The sequence below is a fragment of the Lagenorhynchus albirostris genome, chromosome 6, assembly GCF_949774975.1.
Source record: "Lagenorhynchus albirostris chromosome 6, mLagAlb1.1, whole genome shotgun sequence".
Taxonomy (NCBI): Eukaryota; Metazoa; Chordata; class Mammalia; order Artiodactyla; family Delphinidae; genus Lagenorhynchus; species Lagenorhynchus albirostris.
In genome coordinates, this window is record NC_083100.1 from 37583571 (window position 1) to 37605657 (window position 22087).

At 36.9% G+C, this 22087-nt stretch overlaps 1 protein-coding gene across 1 annotated transcript in view; it reads left to right on the plus strand.

Moving 5' to 3' along the window:
- BOLL (boule homolog, RNA binding protein) overlaps positions 1-21397 on the plus strand; it is a 54520-nt gene extending 33123 nt beyond the window's left edge. The window contains exon 11 of the mRNA XM_060151374.1: positions 21249-21397. Coding sequence (XP_060007357.1) covers positions 21249-21272 — 24 coding nt within the window. The 3' untranslated portion in view covers positions 21273-21397. The remainder of the gene's footprint in view (positions 1-21248) is intronic.
- Positions 21398-22087: the final 690 nt, after the last annotated feature.

Sequence of the window (22087 nt, forward strand, 5' to 3'; positions counted from 1 at the left end):
TATTAAAATATTGACAGTTGAAACATTAACCTTTTTTCTTCCTATGCAAATTTTCCCTGGTGTACCAAAAACCTTGGTGACTTAAAATTATAGAAAAGTTGGGCTTCCCTGATGGCGCAGTGGTTGAGAGTCCGCCTGCCGATGCAGGGGACACGGGTTTGTGCCGCGGTCCGGGAAGATCCCACATGCCGCGAAGCGGCTGGGCCTATGAGCCATGGCCGCTGAGCCTGCGCATCCGGAGCCTGTGCTCCGCAATGGGAGAGGCCACAACAGTGACAGGCCTGCGTACCGCAATTGTAGAAATACTCCTTGGAAGAATTTGAGCCTATTGTTTTTATAAAAAAGTGTAAGGTGTAAGTCGTTTTTAAAACTCTATTATAATTTTAAGGATGTTAATTGTATATATCCAGAAGTAGTGATTTCAGACGTCAGAACTATCTTAAAGCAACAAATCTAATCAATAAAATAGAGACCTTATCCAGAGTTCAGAGCACAAGTCTAACTGCTATAAATGACTGTTTGCCAGAAGCTACTCACTGACGGTAAGCCACAGGCTACTGTATTCTGTCAAATCAAACAATACATTGTAAATCAGACCAATATAGAAACTATTTATTAGATTAACATGGTATTAATTAGGGTATCATTCCCTAGTTCAGCAGAGTCACATACAGAATTAATTTTAAAGTCAATAAAGCAAAATCACATAATGTTAAAATTATCCCATTGAACTAGACTATAGGAAGGAACAAAAGGAAAATCTTTGTCTATTTGGGCATTTGAAGCTTTTAAGATGAATATCAGATCCCTAGGTAATAAGGGTGTAAGTGGAGAATTGTAAAGTATTTATGTTTCCTTACAGTGTTTTTCCATTTTTACATTAATTTAAGTGTCTAATAAGTTTATTCTTATGAGGATTAATTGAGATACTGGAAAGTGAGTAAATTATAATTTGAAATTAACCTTTAAGTTAAATGTTCTTTTTATTTAACTCCAATGTATTACTAGCTATTCATGAAAACATTTGATATTAAGGATAATATTTAACCACTTGCCAGGCTATGAGGAATTTCTTCTAATTAAGGCACTGATTGGGCTTGAATGAAAAACACAACTATTGGCCTGTTAGACCTTACTTGTTGGAAAGACAGAATGATTCAAAAGTAAATTGGAAAGGGATTTGACCTACTACCACTGTCTGTTTTTTTAGCTCAGAGACCCATAATGTGCGTTCACCTAAACATTAGCAACTATCTTACCTTACAGAAAAATTCTACTACTGTCTTCTTCCTAACCATTTCCTCATTTCAGTATCATTAACACTTCCTATAAAGCATTTAGAGATTAAAATTCCTTCATATTCAGCAGATCCTCAGGGTAGAGGAGGACAGTTGTAAAGTATTGCATTCTGGAGGGCAGGAATAGGAAAAACCTGTGCTTTGCAGCTCTGAGCATACAAGAGGGTAAAAATTTTCATGGACTGTGCATAGGTCTAACTATAGATAGCCTCAGAGGGGACAGAGAACAGTAAGGGGAGTCAAGGACTCATGAAACCAATTTTTAGAATTGTCGTGGATCTCCATTCAGTGATGAATAAACAGAAAAGTACACACTGCATGGGTCTCATGAAAAATTTTTTGCATATGGCAGTACATTGAAGATAAGGATAAATAGCATATATATATAATGTATAAGAACATATATAAGAGGAAATTAAATTAATTTTCAAAAATATATCCCATGTTCCTGGAAATTACAAACTAAAAAAGAGGAAAGATAAAATGGTTGCTAGCCAGTGTAAGAAAACACTGTATGAAACTATTAATATGATGGAAAGAATTAAATTTGTCTTTACTGCATGCTTGATATCACTGAGAAAAAGTTGGCTGGCCCTCTGAAATACCTACAGTGAAGCTCACTGACAAACCCATCATTCACAAAGAACTTCCCATTAGGATTTTAGTCTGCCCTATTAAATATGGGTGTGCAGTCACATTAGAAGAAAGCTTTCAGAATGAGAGACCAAAACAAACATAAAAAAAGAAATTCAGACAAAACATATAATTCAGGGAGCAGAAAAAAATCAAAGAAACTATAATTAATATCCTCTCAGAGATAAGAGAAAATTTATGAGAAGTGGTCCATGCATAGTCATCCCAGAAAACACTTTATTTTTTCTCAAACATCTTAGTCCTGGGCTTCCCTGGTGGCACAGTGGTTGAGAGTCCGCCTGCCGATGCAGGGGACACGGGTTCGTGCCCCAGTCCGGGAAGATCCCACATGCCATGGAGTGGCTAGGCCCGTGAGCCATGGCCACTGAGCCTGCGCGTCCAGAGCCTGTGCTCCACAAAGGGAGAAGCCACAACAGTGAGAGGCCCGCATACCGCAAAAAAAAAAAAAAAAAAAAAAAAAAAAATCTTAGTCCTTTTAATTTTTTTCAGCTTTGTATTCTGAAATAATTTCAGATTTACAGAAAAGTCACAGAAATAATAGTTTCTATGTATACTTCACCCTGCTGTTCTTTGACTGGAGGGCACTGGTACAGGAAATGAACAATAATACAATTCTCTTAACTATATACCTTCTTCAGATTTCGCTAGTTTTACCACTAATGTGATATCTGAAATAAATTACATGTGAAAGGGTTAGACATTATAGGCAAAAGATTTTAGAAAACAGATTTTTAAAAGACAGAGGTGAATAATAATAGAGAAAAAGATAAAATCAGAAGATTAATTCAAGAAGTCAAATATTAATTCTGGAAAAAGACATAGAGAAAATGTTTTGGGGGAAATTAGGAAAAAATTAGTACAAGAAAATTCCCTAGGAAGTTAATGACAGGAGTGTCTAGATTAAAAGGGCCCAGAGGGAGATCATAATGGTGGAGTAGGAGGATGCAGGTAGAGCTCACCTCCCACTACAAACACATCAAAAATATATCTACACGTGGAGCAATTCTCACTGAAAACACACTGGAAGTCATCTGGCAGAAAGACTCTTATACAACCAAGGTCGTAACGAAGATCCAAGATCCAGATGGAATTGGGTAGGAAGGGAAGAGAAATGATCAGGTCGGGAGGGAACAGGGAAGAGGAGAGGGATTACACAGGCTCACTCCCTGGGGAGTGAGAGGTTCAATCCACCTTTCAGGTATCCCCAGCCTGGGGGTCTGACACTGAGAAGACAAGTTGCCTTAGCAGGTTTGAAAACCAGAGGGACTGACAGCAGGGCTGTAAGAAACCTATACTCCACTTGTGAAGATCACACACACTACCAAAACAAGGCAGAGGAAGCAGATAGAAACTGCCTGGGACTCTGGCCAGTTTCCTGCCACCACCCCGGTGTGCACCCCGGCCTGAGACAAACACCAACTCCAGCCCCACTTGCTCTGCAGTACAGCTTCACACTGGCTCATAGCCTTCCATGGCCAAGGGGATTGCACAGCTCTGGGGGACAGAGCCAGCTCAAACACAGAAAAGCATCTGAATAGGGCAAGGGTGGCCATTTCTGGCACTAGTGGAGGCAGTGGGTCGGGAGTGGTCCAGAACGCTCACTGGTGCTGGGACTGCCACAGCCCATACCCCGACCCACACTGGGCACTCCAGCCCCACCTACTCTGTGGTGCAGCTCCATTCCAGGCAAGGGCTACTGCAGCCGAGGGGAGTGCACAGTTTTGGGGAACAGAGCCGGCTCAGACCTGATACAGCATCTAAACAGGGCAAGGGCAGCCATTGCTGGCACCAGCAGAGTCAGCGGATTGGGAGCAGTCTGGAATGCAGACTGCTGCCAGGACCACCACAGCCTACACCCCAACCCATGCCAAAAGCCTGTTCCAGCCCCTCTTGTTCCAGCACTGCTCCCTTTTGGGGCAAGGGTGACAGTGCTGGGAGGAGGGAGAACACAATTAGAGGGAAGGGAGCCAGCTCTGACTTGACCTTCAGGACTTCTGCTCCAGGAACTTGGGACCTGACCCTTCCTTCAATAGGGTAGTGTTGGCCACTGAGCAGTGGAGAATCCCTGGCTCACACCTAGCTCTGGCTCTAGCTCTGTCCCCTCCATGTCCAGCCCCACCTCTTATCAAGGTGATAGCTGCCAGCATACCCTGGGGAAAGACGTAACTCATGATCACATCAGATCCAGCTTTCCCACCAAAGCCACTGGGCACGAACAGACTGTATAGGGACAGTCCCACATAAGGACACCCTTTCAAAACCACAATAGGTAACTGATTGAGCTAATTTCATAGAAATGGAGAAATTTAAGCAGAATGAGAAGAGAGAGAAGTTTGTTTCAAATGAAAGAATAAGAGAAAAACCCTGAAAAAACAACTAATGAAACAGAATAAATAATTTACCAGATAAAGAGTTCAAGCGTTAGTAATAAGAATGCTAACTGAATTAGGGGAAAGAATTGATTAACACAGTGACAATTGTAACAAAGAACTAGAAAATATGAAAAAGAATCAATCAGTACAGAAGAATATGATAACTGAAATGAAAAGAAACTAGAGGGACTTAACAGCAGACCAGGTGATGCATATGTGATCTGGAAGGTAGAATAATGGAAACCACCCAATCATAACAGCAGAAAGAAAAACAAATTTAAAAAATGAGAACAGTTTAAGGGACCTCTAGGACAACATCAAGTGTGAAAACATTCACATTATAGGGAGAAGAGAGAGAGAAAGGGGTTGAAAATGTATTTCATGAAATTATGGCTGAAAACTTACCAAACCTAAAGAAGGAAAGAGATATCCAGCTACAGGAACCACAGAGGGTCCCAAACAAGATGAACCCAAACAGACCCACACCAAGACATATCATAAATAAAATGGCAAAATTTAAAGATAATGAGAGGATTCTGAAGGCAGCAAGAGAAAAAGAGTCAGTTCAAGGAAACCCCCATAAGGCTATCAGCTGATTTCTCTGCAGAAACTTTGCAGGCCAGAAGGGAGTCGTGTAATATATTCAAAGTCCTGAAAGGGAAAAACCTGCAACCTAGGACACCCTACCAAGCAAGATTATCATTTAGAATAAAAGGAGAGATACAGAATTTTTCAGACAAGCAAAAACTAAAAGAATTCAGCAATACTAAACCTACCCTAAAAGAAATGTTAAAGGGTCTTCTCTAAGTGAAAAAGAAAAGGCCACAAAAAGTAAGAATCTATAGGAAAGGAAAAATACCACTAGTAAAGGCAAATACATAGTAAAGACTGTGGAGCAACCACTTAAATAAGCTAGTCCTAAGATTAAAAGATAAAAAATTGTAAAACCAACTATAATTACCTTAGACAGTGAAATGATAAACATGAAATGTAAAATATGACATCAAAAACACAAAACATGGAGGAGGGGAGTAAAAAAAATTTACATGGCCGCTGAGCCTGTGCATCCAGAGCCTGTGCTCCGCAACGGGAGAGGCCACAACAGTGAGAGGCCCACATACCGCAAAAAAATAAAATTAAAATAAATTAATTAATTAAAATAAAATAAAATAAAATACCTAGGAATAAACCTAACCAAGGAGGTCAAACACCTATACTCTGAAAACTATAAAGAATTAAATCAACTACAACGAATAATCCTAAAATTTATATGGAACCACATAAGACCCCAAATAGCCAAAGCAGTCTTAAGAAAAAAGAACAAAGCTAGAGGTATCACACTCCCTGACTTTATACTACAAAGCTACAGTATTCAAAACAATATGGTACTGGCACAAAAACAGACACATAGACCAATGGAATAGAATAGAGAGCCCAGAAATAAACCTACACACTTATGGTCAATCTATGAAAAAGGAGTCAAGAGCATACAATGGAGAAAAGACACTCTCTTCAATACATGGTGCTGGGAAAACTGAACAGCTACATGTAAATAAAAATTAGAATATTTTCTCATACCACATACAAAAATAAACTCAAAGTGGATTAAATACCTAAATGCAAGACCACAAACCATAAAACTCCTAGAAGAAAACATAGGCAGAACACTCTTTGACATAAATTGTAGCAATATTTTTTGGGTCTGTCTCCTAAGGGAAAGGAAATAAAAGCAAAAATAAACAAATGGGACCTAATTAAACTTAAAATCTTTTGCACAGCAATGGAAACCATCAACAAAATGAAAACACAACCCACTGAATGGGAGAAAATATTTGCAATTGATATGACCAATAAGGGGTTAATATCAAAAATAAGTAACTCATACAACTTAATACCAAAAAAACCCCAACAACCCAATTAAAAAATAGGCAGGGACTTCCCTGGTGGTGCTGTGGATAAGAATCCACCTGCCAATGCAGGGCACACAGGTTCGAGCCCTGGTCCGGGAAGATCCCACATGCCACAGAGCAACTAAGCCCGTGTGCCACAACTGCTGAACCAGCGCTCCACAGCCCGCGCACCACAACTACTGAGCCCGCCTGCTGCAACTACAGAAGCCCACATGCCTACAGCCCGTGATCTGCAACAAGAGAAGCCACCACAATGAGAAGCCCACACACGGCAACAAAGAGTAGCCCCCACTCGCCACAACTAGAGAAAGCCCTCGCGCAGCAACGAAGACTCAACACAGCCAAAAATGAATAAATAAATTTATTTTTTAAAAAAAATGGGCAGAAGACCTGAATAGACGTTTTTCCAAAAAAGAGATACAGATGGCCAATAGGCACATGAAATATGCTCAACATCGCTAATCATCAGAGACATGCAAATGAAAACCACAGTGAGATGTCAACTCATGCCTGTCAGAAAAGCTATCATCAAAAAGACAACAGGGACTTCCCTGGTGGTGCAGTGGTTAAGAATCCACCTGCCAATGCAGGGGACATGGGTTCAATCCCTGGTCCGGGAAGATCTCACATGCCACAGAGCAACTAAGCCCGTGTGCCACAACTACTGAGCCTGTGCTTTTAAGCCTGCAAGCCACAACTACTGAGCCCACATGCCACAACTACTGAAGCGCATGCACTCTAGGGCCCACATACTGCAACTACTGAGCCTGTGTGCTGTAATTACTGATGTCCATGTGCCTAGAGCCCATGCTTCACAACAAGAGAAGCCACCACAATAAGAAGCCCAGGCACTGCATTGAAGAGTAGCCCCCAGTTGCTGCAACTAGAGAAAGCCCACATGCAGCAACAAAGACCCAATGCAGCCAAAAAAAAAAAAGACAACAAATAAGTATTGGCAAGGATGTAGAGAAAAGGGAACCTTCATGCACAGCTGGTGGGAATGTATACTGGTACAGCCACTGTGGAGAACAGTATGTTTTCCAAAAGGAGGTTCCTCAAAAAATAAAAATAAAACTGCCATACAACCCAGCAATTCCACTCTTAGGTATGTACCAGAAGAAAATGAAAACACTAATGTGGAAAGATACATGCACCCCACTGTTCATAGTAGCATTATTTACAGTAGCCAACATATGCAAGCAACCTAAGTGTCCATTGATAGATAAATTGATAAAGAAGATGTGGTGTATTACATATATTTATATTTATTTATTTATTTATTTTGTTTATATATATTTACACACACAATGGAATATTACTCAGCCATAAAAAAGAATGAAATTCTGCCATTTGCAATAACATGGATGGACCTAGAGGGTATTATGCTTAGTGAAATAAGTCACACAAAGACAATTATTGTGTGTTACCACTTATACGTCAAGTCTAAAAAAACAAACATACCAATGGCATTTCTCACAGAACTCGGACAAAAGATTTTACAATTTGTATGGAAGCACAAAAGACCCCGAATAGCCAAAGCAATCTTGAGAAAGAAAAACGGAGCTGGAGGAATCAGGCTGTCTGACTTCAGACTACACTACAAAGCTACAGTAATCAAGACAGTATGGTACTGGCAAAAAAAAAAACAGAAATATAGATCAATGGAACAGGATAGAAAGCCCAGAAATAAACCCACACACCTATGGTCACCTAATCTATGACAAAGGATGTAAGTATACAATGGAGAAAAGACAGTCTCTTCAATAAATGATGCTGGGAAAACTGTATAGCTACATGCAAAAGAATGAAATTAGGGACTTCCCTGTTGGTGCAGTGGTTAAGAATCCGCCTGCCAATGCAGGGGACACAGGTTCGAGCCCTGGTCCGGGAAGATCCCACATGCCACGGAGCAACTAAGCCTGTGCGCCACAACTACTGAGCCTGCGCTCTAGAGCCTGCAAGCCACAACTACTGAAGCCTGCTCTCCACAACTACTGAAGCCCGCGTGCCTAGAGCCTGTGCTCTGCAGCAAGAGAAGCCACCGCAATGAGAAGCCCATGCACCACAACGAAGAGTAGCCCCCACTCGCCGCAACTAGAGAAAGCCCATGCACAGCAACAAAGACCCAATGCAGCCAAAAATAAAATTTAAAAAAAAAGAATGAAATTAGAACACTCCCTAACATCGTATACAAAAACAAACTCAAAATGGACTAAAGACCTAAATGTAAGGCCAGACACTATAAAACTCATACAGGAAAACACAGACAGAACACTCTTTGACATAAATCACAGCAAGATCTTTTTTTGATCCACCTCCTAGAGTAATGAAAATAAAAGCAAAAATAAACAAATGGGATCTAATTAAACTTAAAAGCATTTGCACAGCAAAGGAAACCACAAACAAAACAAAAAGACAATCCTCAGAATGGGAGAAAATATTTGCAAACAAAGCAACTGACAAGGGATTAATCTCCAAAATATATAAACAGCTCATGCAGCTTAATATCAAAAAAGCAAATAACCCAATCATAAAATGAGTGGAAGATCTAGAGACATTTCTCCAAAGACCCAAAAGCACATGAAAAGATGCTTAACATCACAAATTTTTAGAGAAATGCAAATCAAAACTACAGTGAGGTATCACCTCACACTAGTCAGAATGGCCATCATTGAAAAATCTACAAACAATAAATGCTGGAGAGGGTATGGAGAAAAGGGAACCCTCCTACACTGTTGGTGGGAATGTAAATTGGTACAGCCACTATGGATAACAGTATGGAGGTTCCTTAAAAAACTAAAAGTAGAACTACCATATGATCCAACAATCCCACTACTGGGCAAATACCCAGAGAAAACCATAATTCAAAAAGAGTCGTGTACCACAATGTTCACTGCAGCACTATTTACAATAGCCAGAACATGGAAGCAACCTAAATGTCCATCAACAGAGGAATACATAAAGAAGGTGTGGTACATATATACAGTGGAATATTACTCAGCAATAAAAAAGAACAAAATAATGCCATTTGCAGCAACATGGATGGACCTAGAGATTGTCATACTGAGTGAAGTAAGTCAGACACAGAAAGACAAATATATGATATCGCTTATATATGGAATCTGAAAAAAAGGTATAAATGAACTTATTTACAGAACAGAAGTAGAGTCACAGATGTAGAAAACAAACTTATCGTTACCAGGCATTAAGGGCGGGGGGCGACGGGGGAGAGATAAATTGGGAGATTGGGACTGACATATACACACTACTATATATAAAATAGATAACTTATAAGAAGCTACTGTATAGCACAGGGAACTCAATACTCTGTAATGGCTGCATGGGAATAGAATCTAAAAAAAGAGTGGATATATGTATATGTATAACTGATTCACTTTGCTGTATACCTGAAACTAACACAACACTGTAAATCACCTATACTCCAATAAAAACAATTTTTAATAAAATAAAAAAATGAATATAACAAAACAGACTCACAGTTATAGAAAACAAACTAGTGGTTACCAGTGGGGAGAGGGAAGAGGGGAGGGGCAAGATGGGAGAAGGGAGGGGCAAGATAGGAGTGGGAGATTAGGAGGTACAAATTACTATGTATAAAATAAGCTACAAGGATATATTGTATAGCACAGGGAATATGGCCAATGTTTTATAATAACTTCAACTTGCGTATACTCTATAAAAATACTGAATCACTATGTTACAAACCTAAAACTAATATAATACTGTAAATCAACTATACATCAGTAAAAAAAAAAAAAAACAAAAAAAACCAGATTAAAACTAAAAAAACAAAAGGGTCCACCAACTACCTGGCACAATTACTGCAAAAGGAAGATTATGGTGAAATTTCAGGATAGGAGTGCAGTGGCAGGGGAGGGGTAGTTTCTTACCCTTTAATCACTCTTTGACTTTCAAAACTTTTATATATTACTTTAATAAAGATAAAAATTAACTTCAAAAGTGCAAAGAACACCAGATTGAGTGTTTTCAGCCAACACATGTCAGGCAAATGTGAACAACAGTAGGGGAAAAAGAAAAACAGGATGACATTAATATAAGAAAGTAAATTTCAAAGTAAAAAGCAGTGGGCTTCCCTGGTGGCACAGTGGTTAAGAATCCGCCTGCCAATGCAGGGGACATGGGTTCAAGCCCTGGTCCGGGAAGATCCCACATGGCGTGGAGCAACTAAGCCCATGAGCCACAACTACTGAGCCCATGAGCCACAACTACTGAGCCCGTGTGACACAACTACTGAAGCCCATGCTCCTAGAGCCTGTGCTCCACAACAAGAGAAGCCACCACAATAAGAAGCCCTCGCACCGCAACGAAGAGTAGCCCCCACTCGCCGCAACTAGAGAAAGCCTGTGTGCAGCAACAAAGACCCAATGCAGCCAAAAATAATAATAAAAAAAAAACAAAGTAAAAAGCAGTAAACAAGACCAGTTTATTGTGATAAAAGTTTAAATCTATAATGAATAAGTCTAATAATGTAACATCAAAAATATAAAGTAAATCTGTTAGAAATATTAGAAGAAAGAAACATAACTGTGATGGAAGACTTTAATATGATGATCATAACTCAGATTTGAATAAATAAGACCTAAAAAATATTATATATGAATAATACATACTGAATTTTGTGCCTTGCAATGAGAAGGCTATTTCTTTTCTAGCATCCATAGAACATTTCTAAAAGTTGATAATATTTTAGTCACAAAGTAAATCTCTATAAATACAGTAAATTGTACTGGCCATATTCTCTAATGAGTGTAACTCATTAACGAGTATATTCAAAGAAGAATATTGTGGAACAGTTATTGAGAGATTTTTGAGAGTTATTAACTCTCAGAGTTATTGAGAGATTGACTCCCTGGCAGGCATCCTTCAGGATCCTTCATTTAATCCTTCATTTCACCCTGTTGAAATGGCAAAATGGCACATATGGGTTGAGATAGCCTAGGTGAAGATGCCAAGTGCTCTGTGTCTGGACATGACACACCCCAACTCCTTCTCAAACCACAGCACAAGCTAGTGGAACTGGTTTGGCCCACTATCCACCCTCTAAGTATTTTTCTCTACCCCTGTAAGTATTACTATCTTAACTGATGATAATACCCTTAGGAGAAAACTGTCTCAAGGTAAAAATCCCAGAACATCTGAGAACAACACTGTAAGTGACCAAAAAAAAAAAAAAAAAACAGCTGAAATTTGCTATTCCTTACACATGTACTATTCCATATATATATATATATATAAAAGAAGTAATTTTTTAAATAAATAATAAAACCATCAGCTTTTTGCATCTTTGAATTATCTCGACTCCACAATCATGTTTAAGTTTTTTCTCCTTTTTTTAATCTTATACATTTTTTAAAATAAAGTTTACAGATAACTTTTATATCAAATTTATGTAACCTGGAAATAATTACACATCTCAGTGGTCCACTTTTTTTCTTCATTAAATGTTTATTTTTTATAATGAAATATAATTGATATATAACATTGTATTAGTTCAGGTGACAATGTAATGATTCAATATATGTATATATTGCAAAATGATCACCACAATAAGTCTAGTTAAACATCCAAAACCTCACATAGTTACAATTTTTTTCTTGTGATAAGAACTTGGAAGATCTACTCTCTTAGCAACTTTCAAATATACAATACAGTAATATTAATTATAGTCACCATGCTGTATATCAGTGGTTCACTTAGAAATGTCTTCCATATCTTTTGTATATCTTATTAAAGCAGTAATTTTCTGCTTACTTTTTCATTACCCAGACTTAAGATAGGAGTCTGTGAATTTGAGTTTTTCTACACACAACTAAATCAGATAAAATATATATATGCCCACAAAAAGACAGTCAACTAATCTTTGACAAAGGAGCAAATATAATACAATGGAGAAAAGTAGTCTTTTCAACAAATGATGCTAGAACAAGTGGATATCCACATGCAAAAAAGTGAATATAAACACAGATGTTACACCCCTCACAAAAATTAACTCAAAATTGACCACAGACGTAAATATAAAAAAGAATATAAAACTCCTAGAAGACGACATAGGAGAAAATCTAGATGACCTTGGGTTTCACAATGACTTTTTAGGTACAACACCAAAGCCATAATCCGTGAGAGAAATAATTGATACAGGGGCTTTATTAAAATGAAAAACTTATGCTCTGTGAAAGACAGTGTTAAGAGAATGAGAAGACAAGCCACAGACTAAGAGGAAATATTTGTAGAATATTATCCAAAATATACAAAGAATTCTTAAAACTCCACAACAAGAAATTTTAAAACAATTTAAAACAAACCAATTTAAAAATGGGGCAAAGGCCCTAAGAGACACCTCACCAGAGAAGATACACAATTGGCAAAGAAGCATTTGAAGAGATGCTTAATATCATACGTCATTAGGAAATCGCAAATTAAAACTGCAGTGAGATACCACTACACTACACCCACATTAGAATGGCCAAAATCCACAATACTGACAGCACTGAATGCAAGCAGGGATGTGGAAGAACAGGAACTCTCATTCATTGCTGGTAGAATGCAAAATGGCACAGCCACTTTAGAAGACAGTTCATCAGTTTCTTACAAAACTAACTATACTCATACAATAGAATCTAGCAACTGCGCTCTCAGGTATTAACCCAAGTGAGCTGAAAACATGTCCACACAAAACCCTGCACAAAGAAGTTTATATCAGGCTTATTCACGATTGCCAAAACTTGGAAGCAACCAAGATGCCCTTCAGTAAGTGAATGGAGAAACAGTATATCCAGACAATGGAATATTATTTAGCACTAAGAAGAAATGAGCTTTCAAGCCATGGAAAAACATGGAGGAAACTTAAATGCATATTGCTAAGTAAAACAAATAATAATCTGACAACACTACATACTGTATGTTTCCAATTATATGACATTTTGGAAAAGGCAAAACTGGAAACAGTAAAAAGGTCAGTGGTTGCCAGGTGTTGTGGGGAGGGAAAGTTGAACAGGCAGAGCCCAGAGGATTTTTAGGTCAGTGAAACTATTCTGTCTGTTAGTATAATGATAGATACATGTCATCATACATTTGTCAAAACCCATAGAATGTGTTAACACCAAGAGTGAACCCTAATGTAAACTATGGACTTTGGGTGATAATGATGGGTTCATCAAATGTAACAAATGCACCATTCTGGTACCAGATGTGAATAGAGGACGTTGTGCATATATGATCGTAGGGAGTCTATTGGAACTCTCTACTTTCTGCCCAATTTTCACTGTGAACCTAAAGCAGCTCTAAAAAAAAGTCCATTTTTTTAAAAATTATTAAGGTACCCAGGTTTCAACCCAGAACCTTTAACTGTTGATTTTATACGTTAAGTACTACAGTTAGTTGTGGATGTGCCCAGTGTGAAAGAAAACATTGAAATAGTGTCAATAATCGTTTCCCATTAGTCCCTCATAGCTAATAATTATGGCAATCTTTTCTTTATACGCCTGTCTTCTTAGAAAGGTAATATAACCTACTGTATAGCACAGGGAACTCTACTCAATACTCTATAATGACCTATATGGGAATAGAATCTAAAAAAAGAGTGGATATGTGTATATGTATAACTGATTCCTTTGCTGTACAGCAGAAGCTAACACAATATTGTAAATCAACTATACTCCAATAAAAATTAATTTTAAAAAAAGGTAATATAGTGACCACCTAGAGGGGTGAGATAGGGAGGGTGGGAGGGAGGGAGAGGCAAGAGGGAAGAGATATGGGGACATATGTATATGTATAACTGATTCACTTTGTTATAAACCAGAAACTGACACACCATTGTAAAGCAATTATACTCCAATAAAGATGTTTAAAAAAAAAAGACCTGGTGCAGCCAAATAAATAAATAAATATTTTTTTAAAAAAAGGTAATATAATGCCTTATATGTGTATATTACATGTATCTATATATGCAGTATATATTATATATTTATATATAATATTATATAATTGTTGAGAGTTTTTGTTTTTTCCCACATAAATGGCAATTTATATCACCACACTTTACTTTTTATCTTATTAACACATTTTCAATGGTAGTATATCCTAGCTCAATCAAATTCTCTAAAACAATTAGGGAATTACATTTTTAATTAAGTTCAGAAGTTAGTTGCTGCTCTTAAGAAAATATATAGACCTGAATACTGTTGTCCTTGGTTTTCCTGAAATATTAAAATCTAATCTAAGATTGCCTTAAGAGAGCCAAACTGAATATTATGTCACTTTTTATACTTGAAATGTTAATGATGATAGTATGCAAGATGGGGGTCTATATGTTATTAAGTACCTTTGCAGCAAAAAGTGTGATATACTGATTCTTGATGATATTATAGAATAATCACCATGCCAATCATTTACATTTAATCTTTGAGTTCAAGGAAAAGAGATACTAAGATTCTGCACTGAGTTTTAAAGTTGATCTGCTCCGAAGATCCCCTCCTAAAGAGTCTGTAGATATGTGTATTACAGTATAGCTTGTTTCCCTTATAATCTTATGTATTTTATTTTAGATATTTAAAAACATGATTCTGAGAAGGGGTTCATAGGCCTCAGTAGACTACCAAAGAAGTCCATGGCACAAATATACAAAAACAATTAACTATTTATGAAGACCTCTATTGTACCTATAATAAGTATATAGAAAACAAACATTTTTAAAAAATAAAAACAGTTAACCTCTGTGTTAGAATCACTTTATTTCATTTGTAACATAAATTTTAACAGGAGGAATTTCTTTAGCTACATGTTCACCTAATTCTAAGAGAGCTTTTTAGTCTTCCATACTAGTTGAGGTTATTCAACTAGATAAGCAGTGACATAGGAAGTAGGTTGATGAGGAATAATACCAACCAAATATTGCAAATACAGTTTACCACATTAAGTAAACACAACTTTCTACAACAAACATTATAACAAACGTAATTTTCTATTAAAAAAACACTAATAGTCTCAACGTTAAAAAGTCAAGGCCTTAAGAAGTATTAAACTTTTTAATATTACAAGAAAGCTCTTTGTGCTTTTGTAAAGACTTTCTGACAGTAAAACATAGAATAACTGTTGTATAGATTTAACTTAAACACTGTGGTAACTAGAGCACTAATATTTATCTCCTTTTTTGTTTGTTTGTTTATTTATTTATTTGGCTGTGCCGGGTCTTAGTTGCAGCACGCAGGATCTTTTAGTTGAGGCAAGCGGGATCTTTTAGTTGCGACCTGTGGGATCTTTTAGTTGCGGTATGTGGGATCTAGTTCCCTGACCAGGGATTGAACCCGGGCCCCCTCCATTGGGTGTGTGGAGTCTTAGCCACTGGACCACCAGGGAAGTCCCAATACTTAAGTGCTTTAGGTACTTCTTATATACCTAAATATATAACCTAGTTAATCCCTGTTCTTTGTAGTCTCAAAAGCATTAGTATCAATAGCTTCTTAGTTTCTCTTAAGTTTCTATTAAACTTGTAATTTCTGATTTTGACTTTAATTAAGGTGAATCCAATATATTTGAGGGTAGTGATAATTTATTTCCACAATAGAGTAGATACACTCTTAAGGCACCTTATTAATGTTTTCTTTCAAAGATTTTCAGAAGTTCTCAGCCTGAAATTTTTTTTCCAGACTGAATAGTTTAAACCCCAGTGGTCAACAAACTTTGTGTAAAGGGTCCAATAGTAAATATTGTAAGCTCTTTAGGCCACATGGTCTCTAGCTCAACTATTCACTGCAATTGTAGCTTGAAAACAACCACAGATAAGACATAAACAATGACTGTGACCATGTTCCAGTAAAACTTTATTTACAAAAACAGATGATAGGCCAGATTTAGCCTATAGGCTATAGTTTTACAACCCTTGGGTTAACCCACTGTCAGGTTCATGTACCGTCTTAAAGTGTAATGTGAAATGTAGTACAAATGCTTTGGTTATATTTCCATTTTTTTTATTGACCTATAGTTGATTTACAATGTTGTGCCAGTCTTTGCTGTACAGCAAAGTGACTCAGTTATACACATATGTACATTCTTTTTTATATTATAGAAAATAATATCATATATTATATACATATTTATATTATATTTCCATTTTTAATTATTTGTTTTTGATCTATGTTTAACCTAACATGGATTATTTGACCCTTAGCTTCTAGACTGATTTAATTTCACATTGTCCATAAGTTCTTACCAGTCAGAATACTTAGTCAATGTGGGGGAAATGTGAATAAGGATAATTTGAGATATTTGGGGGGGTTGGGGGGGTTGTTTTTCTGTTTTAGGGGGTTTTTTGGCCACACTGCTTGCAGGATCTCAGTTCCCCGACCAGGAATTTAACCTGGGTCACAGCAGTGAAAACCCGAAATCCTAACCACTAGGCCACCAGAGAATTCGAGGTATTTGTTAATTAATGTGTAAGGATAGGTACTAATTGACACAGTATTCTGAGTAAATTTTGTGCTTCGTTTAGAGGGGGAACTCTGTCTCATTGTGTGGCACAATCCAATTACGTATTCCCATTCTTAGTTTTAGCACTCACTTCCCTTGCATTCTGAGTCTGTCATTCCCTCTATTTGAACATTTTTCCTCCTTTTACCCAATCTATTTTCTTTCCTCGTAGCACCCATACTACTTGGATGAGCATTTTACTTTCACGACTGAACTCATCAAACCTTAATACCTTACAGAATTGCTTCCTGAATTTTTTTTTTTTTTTTTGCGGTACGCGGGCCTCTCACTGTTGTGGCCTCTCCCGTTGCGGAGCACAGGCTCCGGACGCACAGGCTCAGCGGCCATGGCTCACGGGCCCAGCCGCTCCGCGACATGTGGGATCTTCTCAGACAGGGCACGAACCTGTGTCCCCTGCACTGGCAGACGGACTCTCAACCACCAAGGAAGCCCCCTGAATTTTTTTGGATAACATCTTTCCCCACTTTGACACAGGATAATAAGCAATAGGATTTTGTATTCCACACTTCACTAAAAATATTTTATATTTATCTGTTTTGGAAAGGCATGAAGGAGGAATATAGGGGTATCTTTTTCACTCATGAAATTACTGTTCTTTCAGTACTGAGATCTAGTCAAAGCACTTACCTAAGATTTATTGCCAAGATTTGATGATTATTAGCCAAACCGCAAGGGTCTTGTCCTAGTGCTTGTCCTCTTAGATTCTCTTTAATACAATACTGTCAACTAACCTGTGCTCAAATTTTATTCATTCTTATATGTGACTCTCCTTGCACTCTGTTTGATCTTTCAGTATCTCTTTCAAAAAATATATTTTTTCCTTTTTTACCAGCTAATCATGGCATGATTCTCTTTGTCCTCTAAATTGTCTTCTCAGGGAGTTTTCCAGTTTTCTTCTGAATTTTAGTAGTGTTTAATAGTGATTCTGACCCTAGTGTTTTGATTCTGTCCCTATTTTAACTCTAAAACAACAACACCTGGATGGATGGTCACTACCTCCTCAAACTGAAAATCATGAATACACAATTTCATACATTTTATTTTCAGAATCCTCACCTCTTTTATTTTATTTTAGTTTGCCCATCTCCCTTATCCCCTGAAATCAAAACAATACCAGTGACTTTTTCTGACTTCTTTAAGCCGCATGGTCTATTTGTACTGTTTTGTGTCCTTTTTCAGATCACTAACTTGCTAAAAATAATATACTCATTTCTCTTTCCACTGCCAAATCCCTTTTCTAAGCTCTATTATGGACTAACCAGATTACTGTATATTTATTTCTTCAAGACTTCTCTATCTTCAGTTTCTATCCTTTAGTCATGCATAAAATCTGAATTTAGTTTTTTAATCTGTAGTTTCTTTTCCTCTTATCATTCTCATCAACTCTTATCCACATACTTCCTTGCCAAATTCCTTGCCATTGCATATTCTTCCTTCAATATTCCCATAATTATCGACCTAAATTATTCATATACAACTGTTTATATTTTTTTTCTTTGAGCTGTAATGAAGTTAGCTCCTGTTCTCTCTAGGCTTATTGAGCTTCAGTCAAGCAATTCCACATACAGAGAAGAGTTTAACTTCGCTTCTCTTATTTTTTTCTGAGAGAACCAGGGCATATTGCAAGTAAAAGTTGATTAGGCATGAATAGCTATATATTACCACAGTATCTTTCATTCATTTACCAAATATTTGTCAAGCATCTACCATTTGCTAGTCAGTACTCAAGACACTGAGAATACAGCAGTGAATTATATTAAGTGGTATTAGACAGTATTGAACAGGCCAGAGAAATCCTGGCCTGTCTATAGAGTTTAGCAAACCAGACAAGTTTGAACCCCTAGAGTCATGCTGTTCCCAAAACATGGTAACCACTAGCCACATGAGGCTAATTCCAATTTTAAATTAATTAAAATTAAATGAAATTTAAAATTCAGTTCCTCAATTGCAACTAGCCACATTTATTTTGTTTTCAATTGAGGTATAGTTAATTTACAGTATTGTTTTAGTTTCAGGTATACAGCATACTGATTCAATACTTTTGCAGATAATATTGCATTATAGGTTATTACAAGATAATGGGTATGACTCCCTGTGCTGTATAATAAATCCTTGTTGCTTATCTATTTTATATATAGTAGTTTGTTAATTCCATACCCCCAATTTGTCCCTTCCCCCTTCCCTCACCCCTTTGGTAACCACAAATTTGATTTCTATGTCTGTGAGTCTGTTTCTGTTTTTTATATACATTCATTTGTATTTTTTTTTTTTAGATTCCACGTATAAGAGCTATTATATTGTATTTGTCTTTGTCGGACTCACTTCACTAAGCATAATATTCACTAGGTCCATCCATGTTGCTGCAACTGGCAATATTTCATTCTTTTTTATGGCTGAGTAATACTCCATTGTGTGTGTGTATAATGTGATATATATATATATATATATATATATATATATATATATCACATCTTCTTAATCCAGTTGTCTATTGATGGGCATTTAGATTATTGTTTGGCTATTGTAAATAGTGCTGCTATGAACATTGGTGTGCATGTATCTTTTCAAATTAGTGGTTTTTTTTTTTTCTGGATATATACCCAGGAGGGGAATTGCTGGACCATATAGTACTGCTATTTTTAGTTTTTTTAAGGAAACTCCATACTGTTTTCCATAGTGGTTGCACCAATTACATTCCCACCAACAGTGCAAGAGGGTTCCCCTTTCTCCACATCCTCGCCAACATTTGTTATTTGTAGACTTGATAAAGGCCATTCTGACAGGTGTGAGGCAATACCTCACTGTGTTTTGTTTTTTCTAATGAGAAAGTATTTGATTTTTTTTTTATTTTATTTATTTATTTTTTGGCTGCGTTGGGTTGTCGCTGCGCGGGCTTTCTCTAATTGTGGCGAGCAGGGGCTACTCTTCCTTGCAGTGCACAGGTTTCTCATTGCAGCGGTTTCTATTGTTGCAGAGCATGGGCTCTAGGCGCACAGGCTTCAGTAGTTGCAGCATGTGGACTCAGCAGTTGTGGCTCGTGGGCAGTAGAGCGCAGGCTCAGTAGTTGTGGCACATAGGCTTAGTTGCTACGTGGCATGTGGGATCTTCTTGGACCAGGGCTCAAAGCCGTGTCCCCTGCATTGGCAGGCGAATTCTTAACCACTGCACCACCAGAGAAGTCCCTCATTGTGGTTTTGATTTGCATTTCTCTAATAATTAATAATGCTGAGCATCTTTTCATGTACCTATTAGCCATCTGTATGACTTCTTTGGAAAAATGTCTGTTCAAGTCTTCTGCCCATTTTTTGATTAGATTTTCTTTTTTATATTGAGTTGGATGAGCTATTTGTATATTTTGGATATTAACCCCTTATCTGTCACATTGTTTACAAATATTTTTTCCCATCCTGTAGGTTGTCCTTTCGTTTTGTTTATGGTTTCCTTTGCTGTGCAGAAGCCTTTCAGTTTAATTAAGTCCCATTTATTTATTTTTGCTTTTACTTCTTTTGCCTTGGAAGACTGATCCAAGAAAATATTGCTACAATTTATGTCAAAGAGTGTTTCACCTATGTTCTCTTACAGGAGTTTTATGGTTTCATGTCTTACATTTAGATCTTTAAACCATTTTGAGTTTATTTTTGTATATGGTATGAGAGAATATTCTAATCTCACTGTTTTACATGTGGCTGTCCAGTTTTCCCAGCACCACTTGTTGAAGCCACATTTCAAGTGCTAAATAGCCCCATGTGGCTACTGACTACCATATTTGACAATGTAGATATAGAACGTTTCCATCAACATAGAAATTTCTGTCAGATAGTACTTCTCTAAAGTAATTGGAATATGGAAAATTTTGAGCCTATACAAAATGTAAAAATATGTCATAGGACAACTTGGTTCCCTAAATTAGGAATGGACCTATGCTCAAAGTGCCAAAAAGGTGGTAGGGACTAGGTTGTTTCTTTGGCCCAAACTAGCATTAGCACAAAAAAATTCTCAGAATAACACAGATATATGGAATTACTCTGTATTCTATGACATAGGTACCTAAGTGCCTGTTCTACCAACGCCAGCTTGAAGAGTACTTTTGGGGTTTTAGACAACTTTCTAAATAGCCTTCTGCCTATCTCCACTCCCTTTTTTAGAAACATAATGTTTTCAAAATAGAAGGAATGTTGTAACTCACTTGTTTCTCTGTTGACCTATTTCTCATTTTTATATATGGAACATTTATACTGTAACACTAGACTAAAGTGTGTAAAATAGATTGTAAGCTCTCAGAGAGAGAGCAAGCCTTTCCTGAGTGCTGGACCCCTCCTAATCTCTACCCTCTCACTTCTTAACACTCTAATACTATTAGTACCACATGTTCTGCAAGTATTTAGTAAATGTTCGTGGATGTCCTACACTCATCTATTCTAACTTATTCTTTTTTTTCCCATTCAGGTTTTCTGATCTATATTTTCTTTCTCTTTACTTAACAGACAGTGTGGAGCATTCATTATTAAGACAACTGGGCAGCTCTAGTCTAGCTCAACTGATTTCTTGTCCTATGATCCTTGTGTGGCCGAGACCCAGCTTCAACGAACCGGCTAGATGCTGCCCGTTGTGAAACTTAGGGTTAGTTAATACCTCGCCATACTTATTTATTCCACTATAAGCTGTCTAAATTTGATAAAATTTGCTTTTTCAGCTGTTCTACAAAATTATTTAGGTGGATGTGGCATGTTGGTTTTTTAATGTGTTGATCTAACTGTAGTGACATTTTCTACAACATGTTTTATCCATTCCATAAATAATAACCACATTGGGAATAGTGAGGTATCTTTCATTTTCTCTGCTTTGTGTTATTTCTTTTCCTCTCAATCTTTTAGAAGTTATGTTTCATATTCTTTGATATTTATTTTAATATTTAGGATAAGAGTCATTTCTAATTCTAATAGAATTTTTAGTACTTTCATGCCTTTTATCACATATTTAATCTTAATGAATCAGTTCTACTACTTTGTAATTCTGTCATTTTTTGTCTATTTTTTTATTTATTTGTTACTGCTACTCCTTATTTAATTTTGCTTTTACCATGGTTTTCAGAATTTGAATAGTACTTATACTCCTTTTTAAATAACATTTCCAAACATTGGAAATACCATCAACATGATCAGTATTCTTGCCTTTTCATGTGATTAATTTGACTATAGTAAATTTTTTCTCTAATATTTGAGATAATGCTCCAGCCTTCCTATAACATAAGCCATTTGGTACCAAATTTTATATAATATGGATCACCTAGTAGAGGTGTTTTGATAAAAGAAGGCTCACCTCT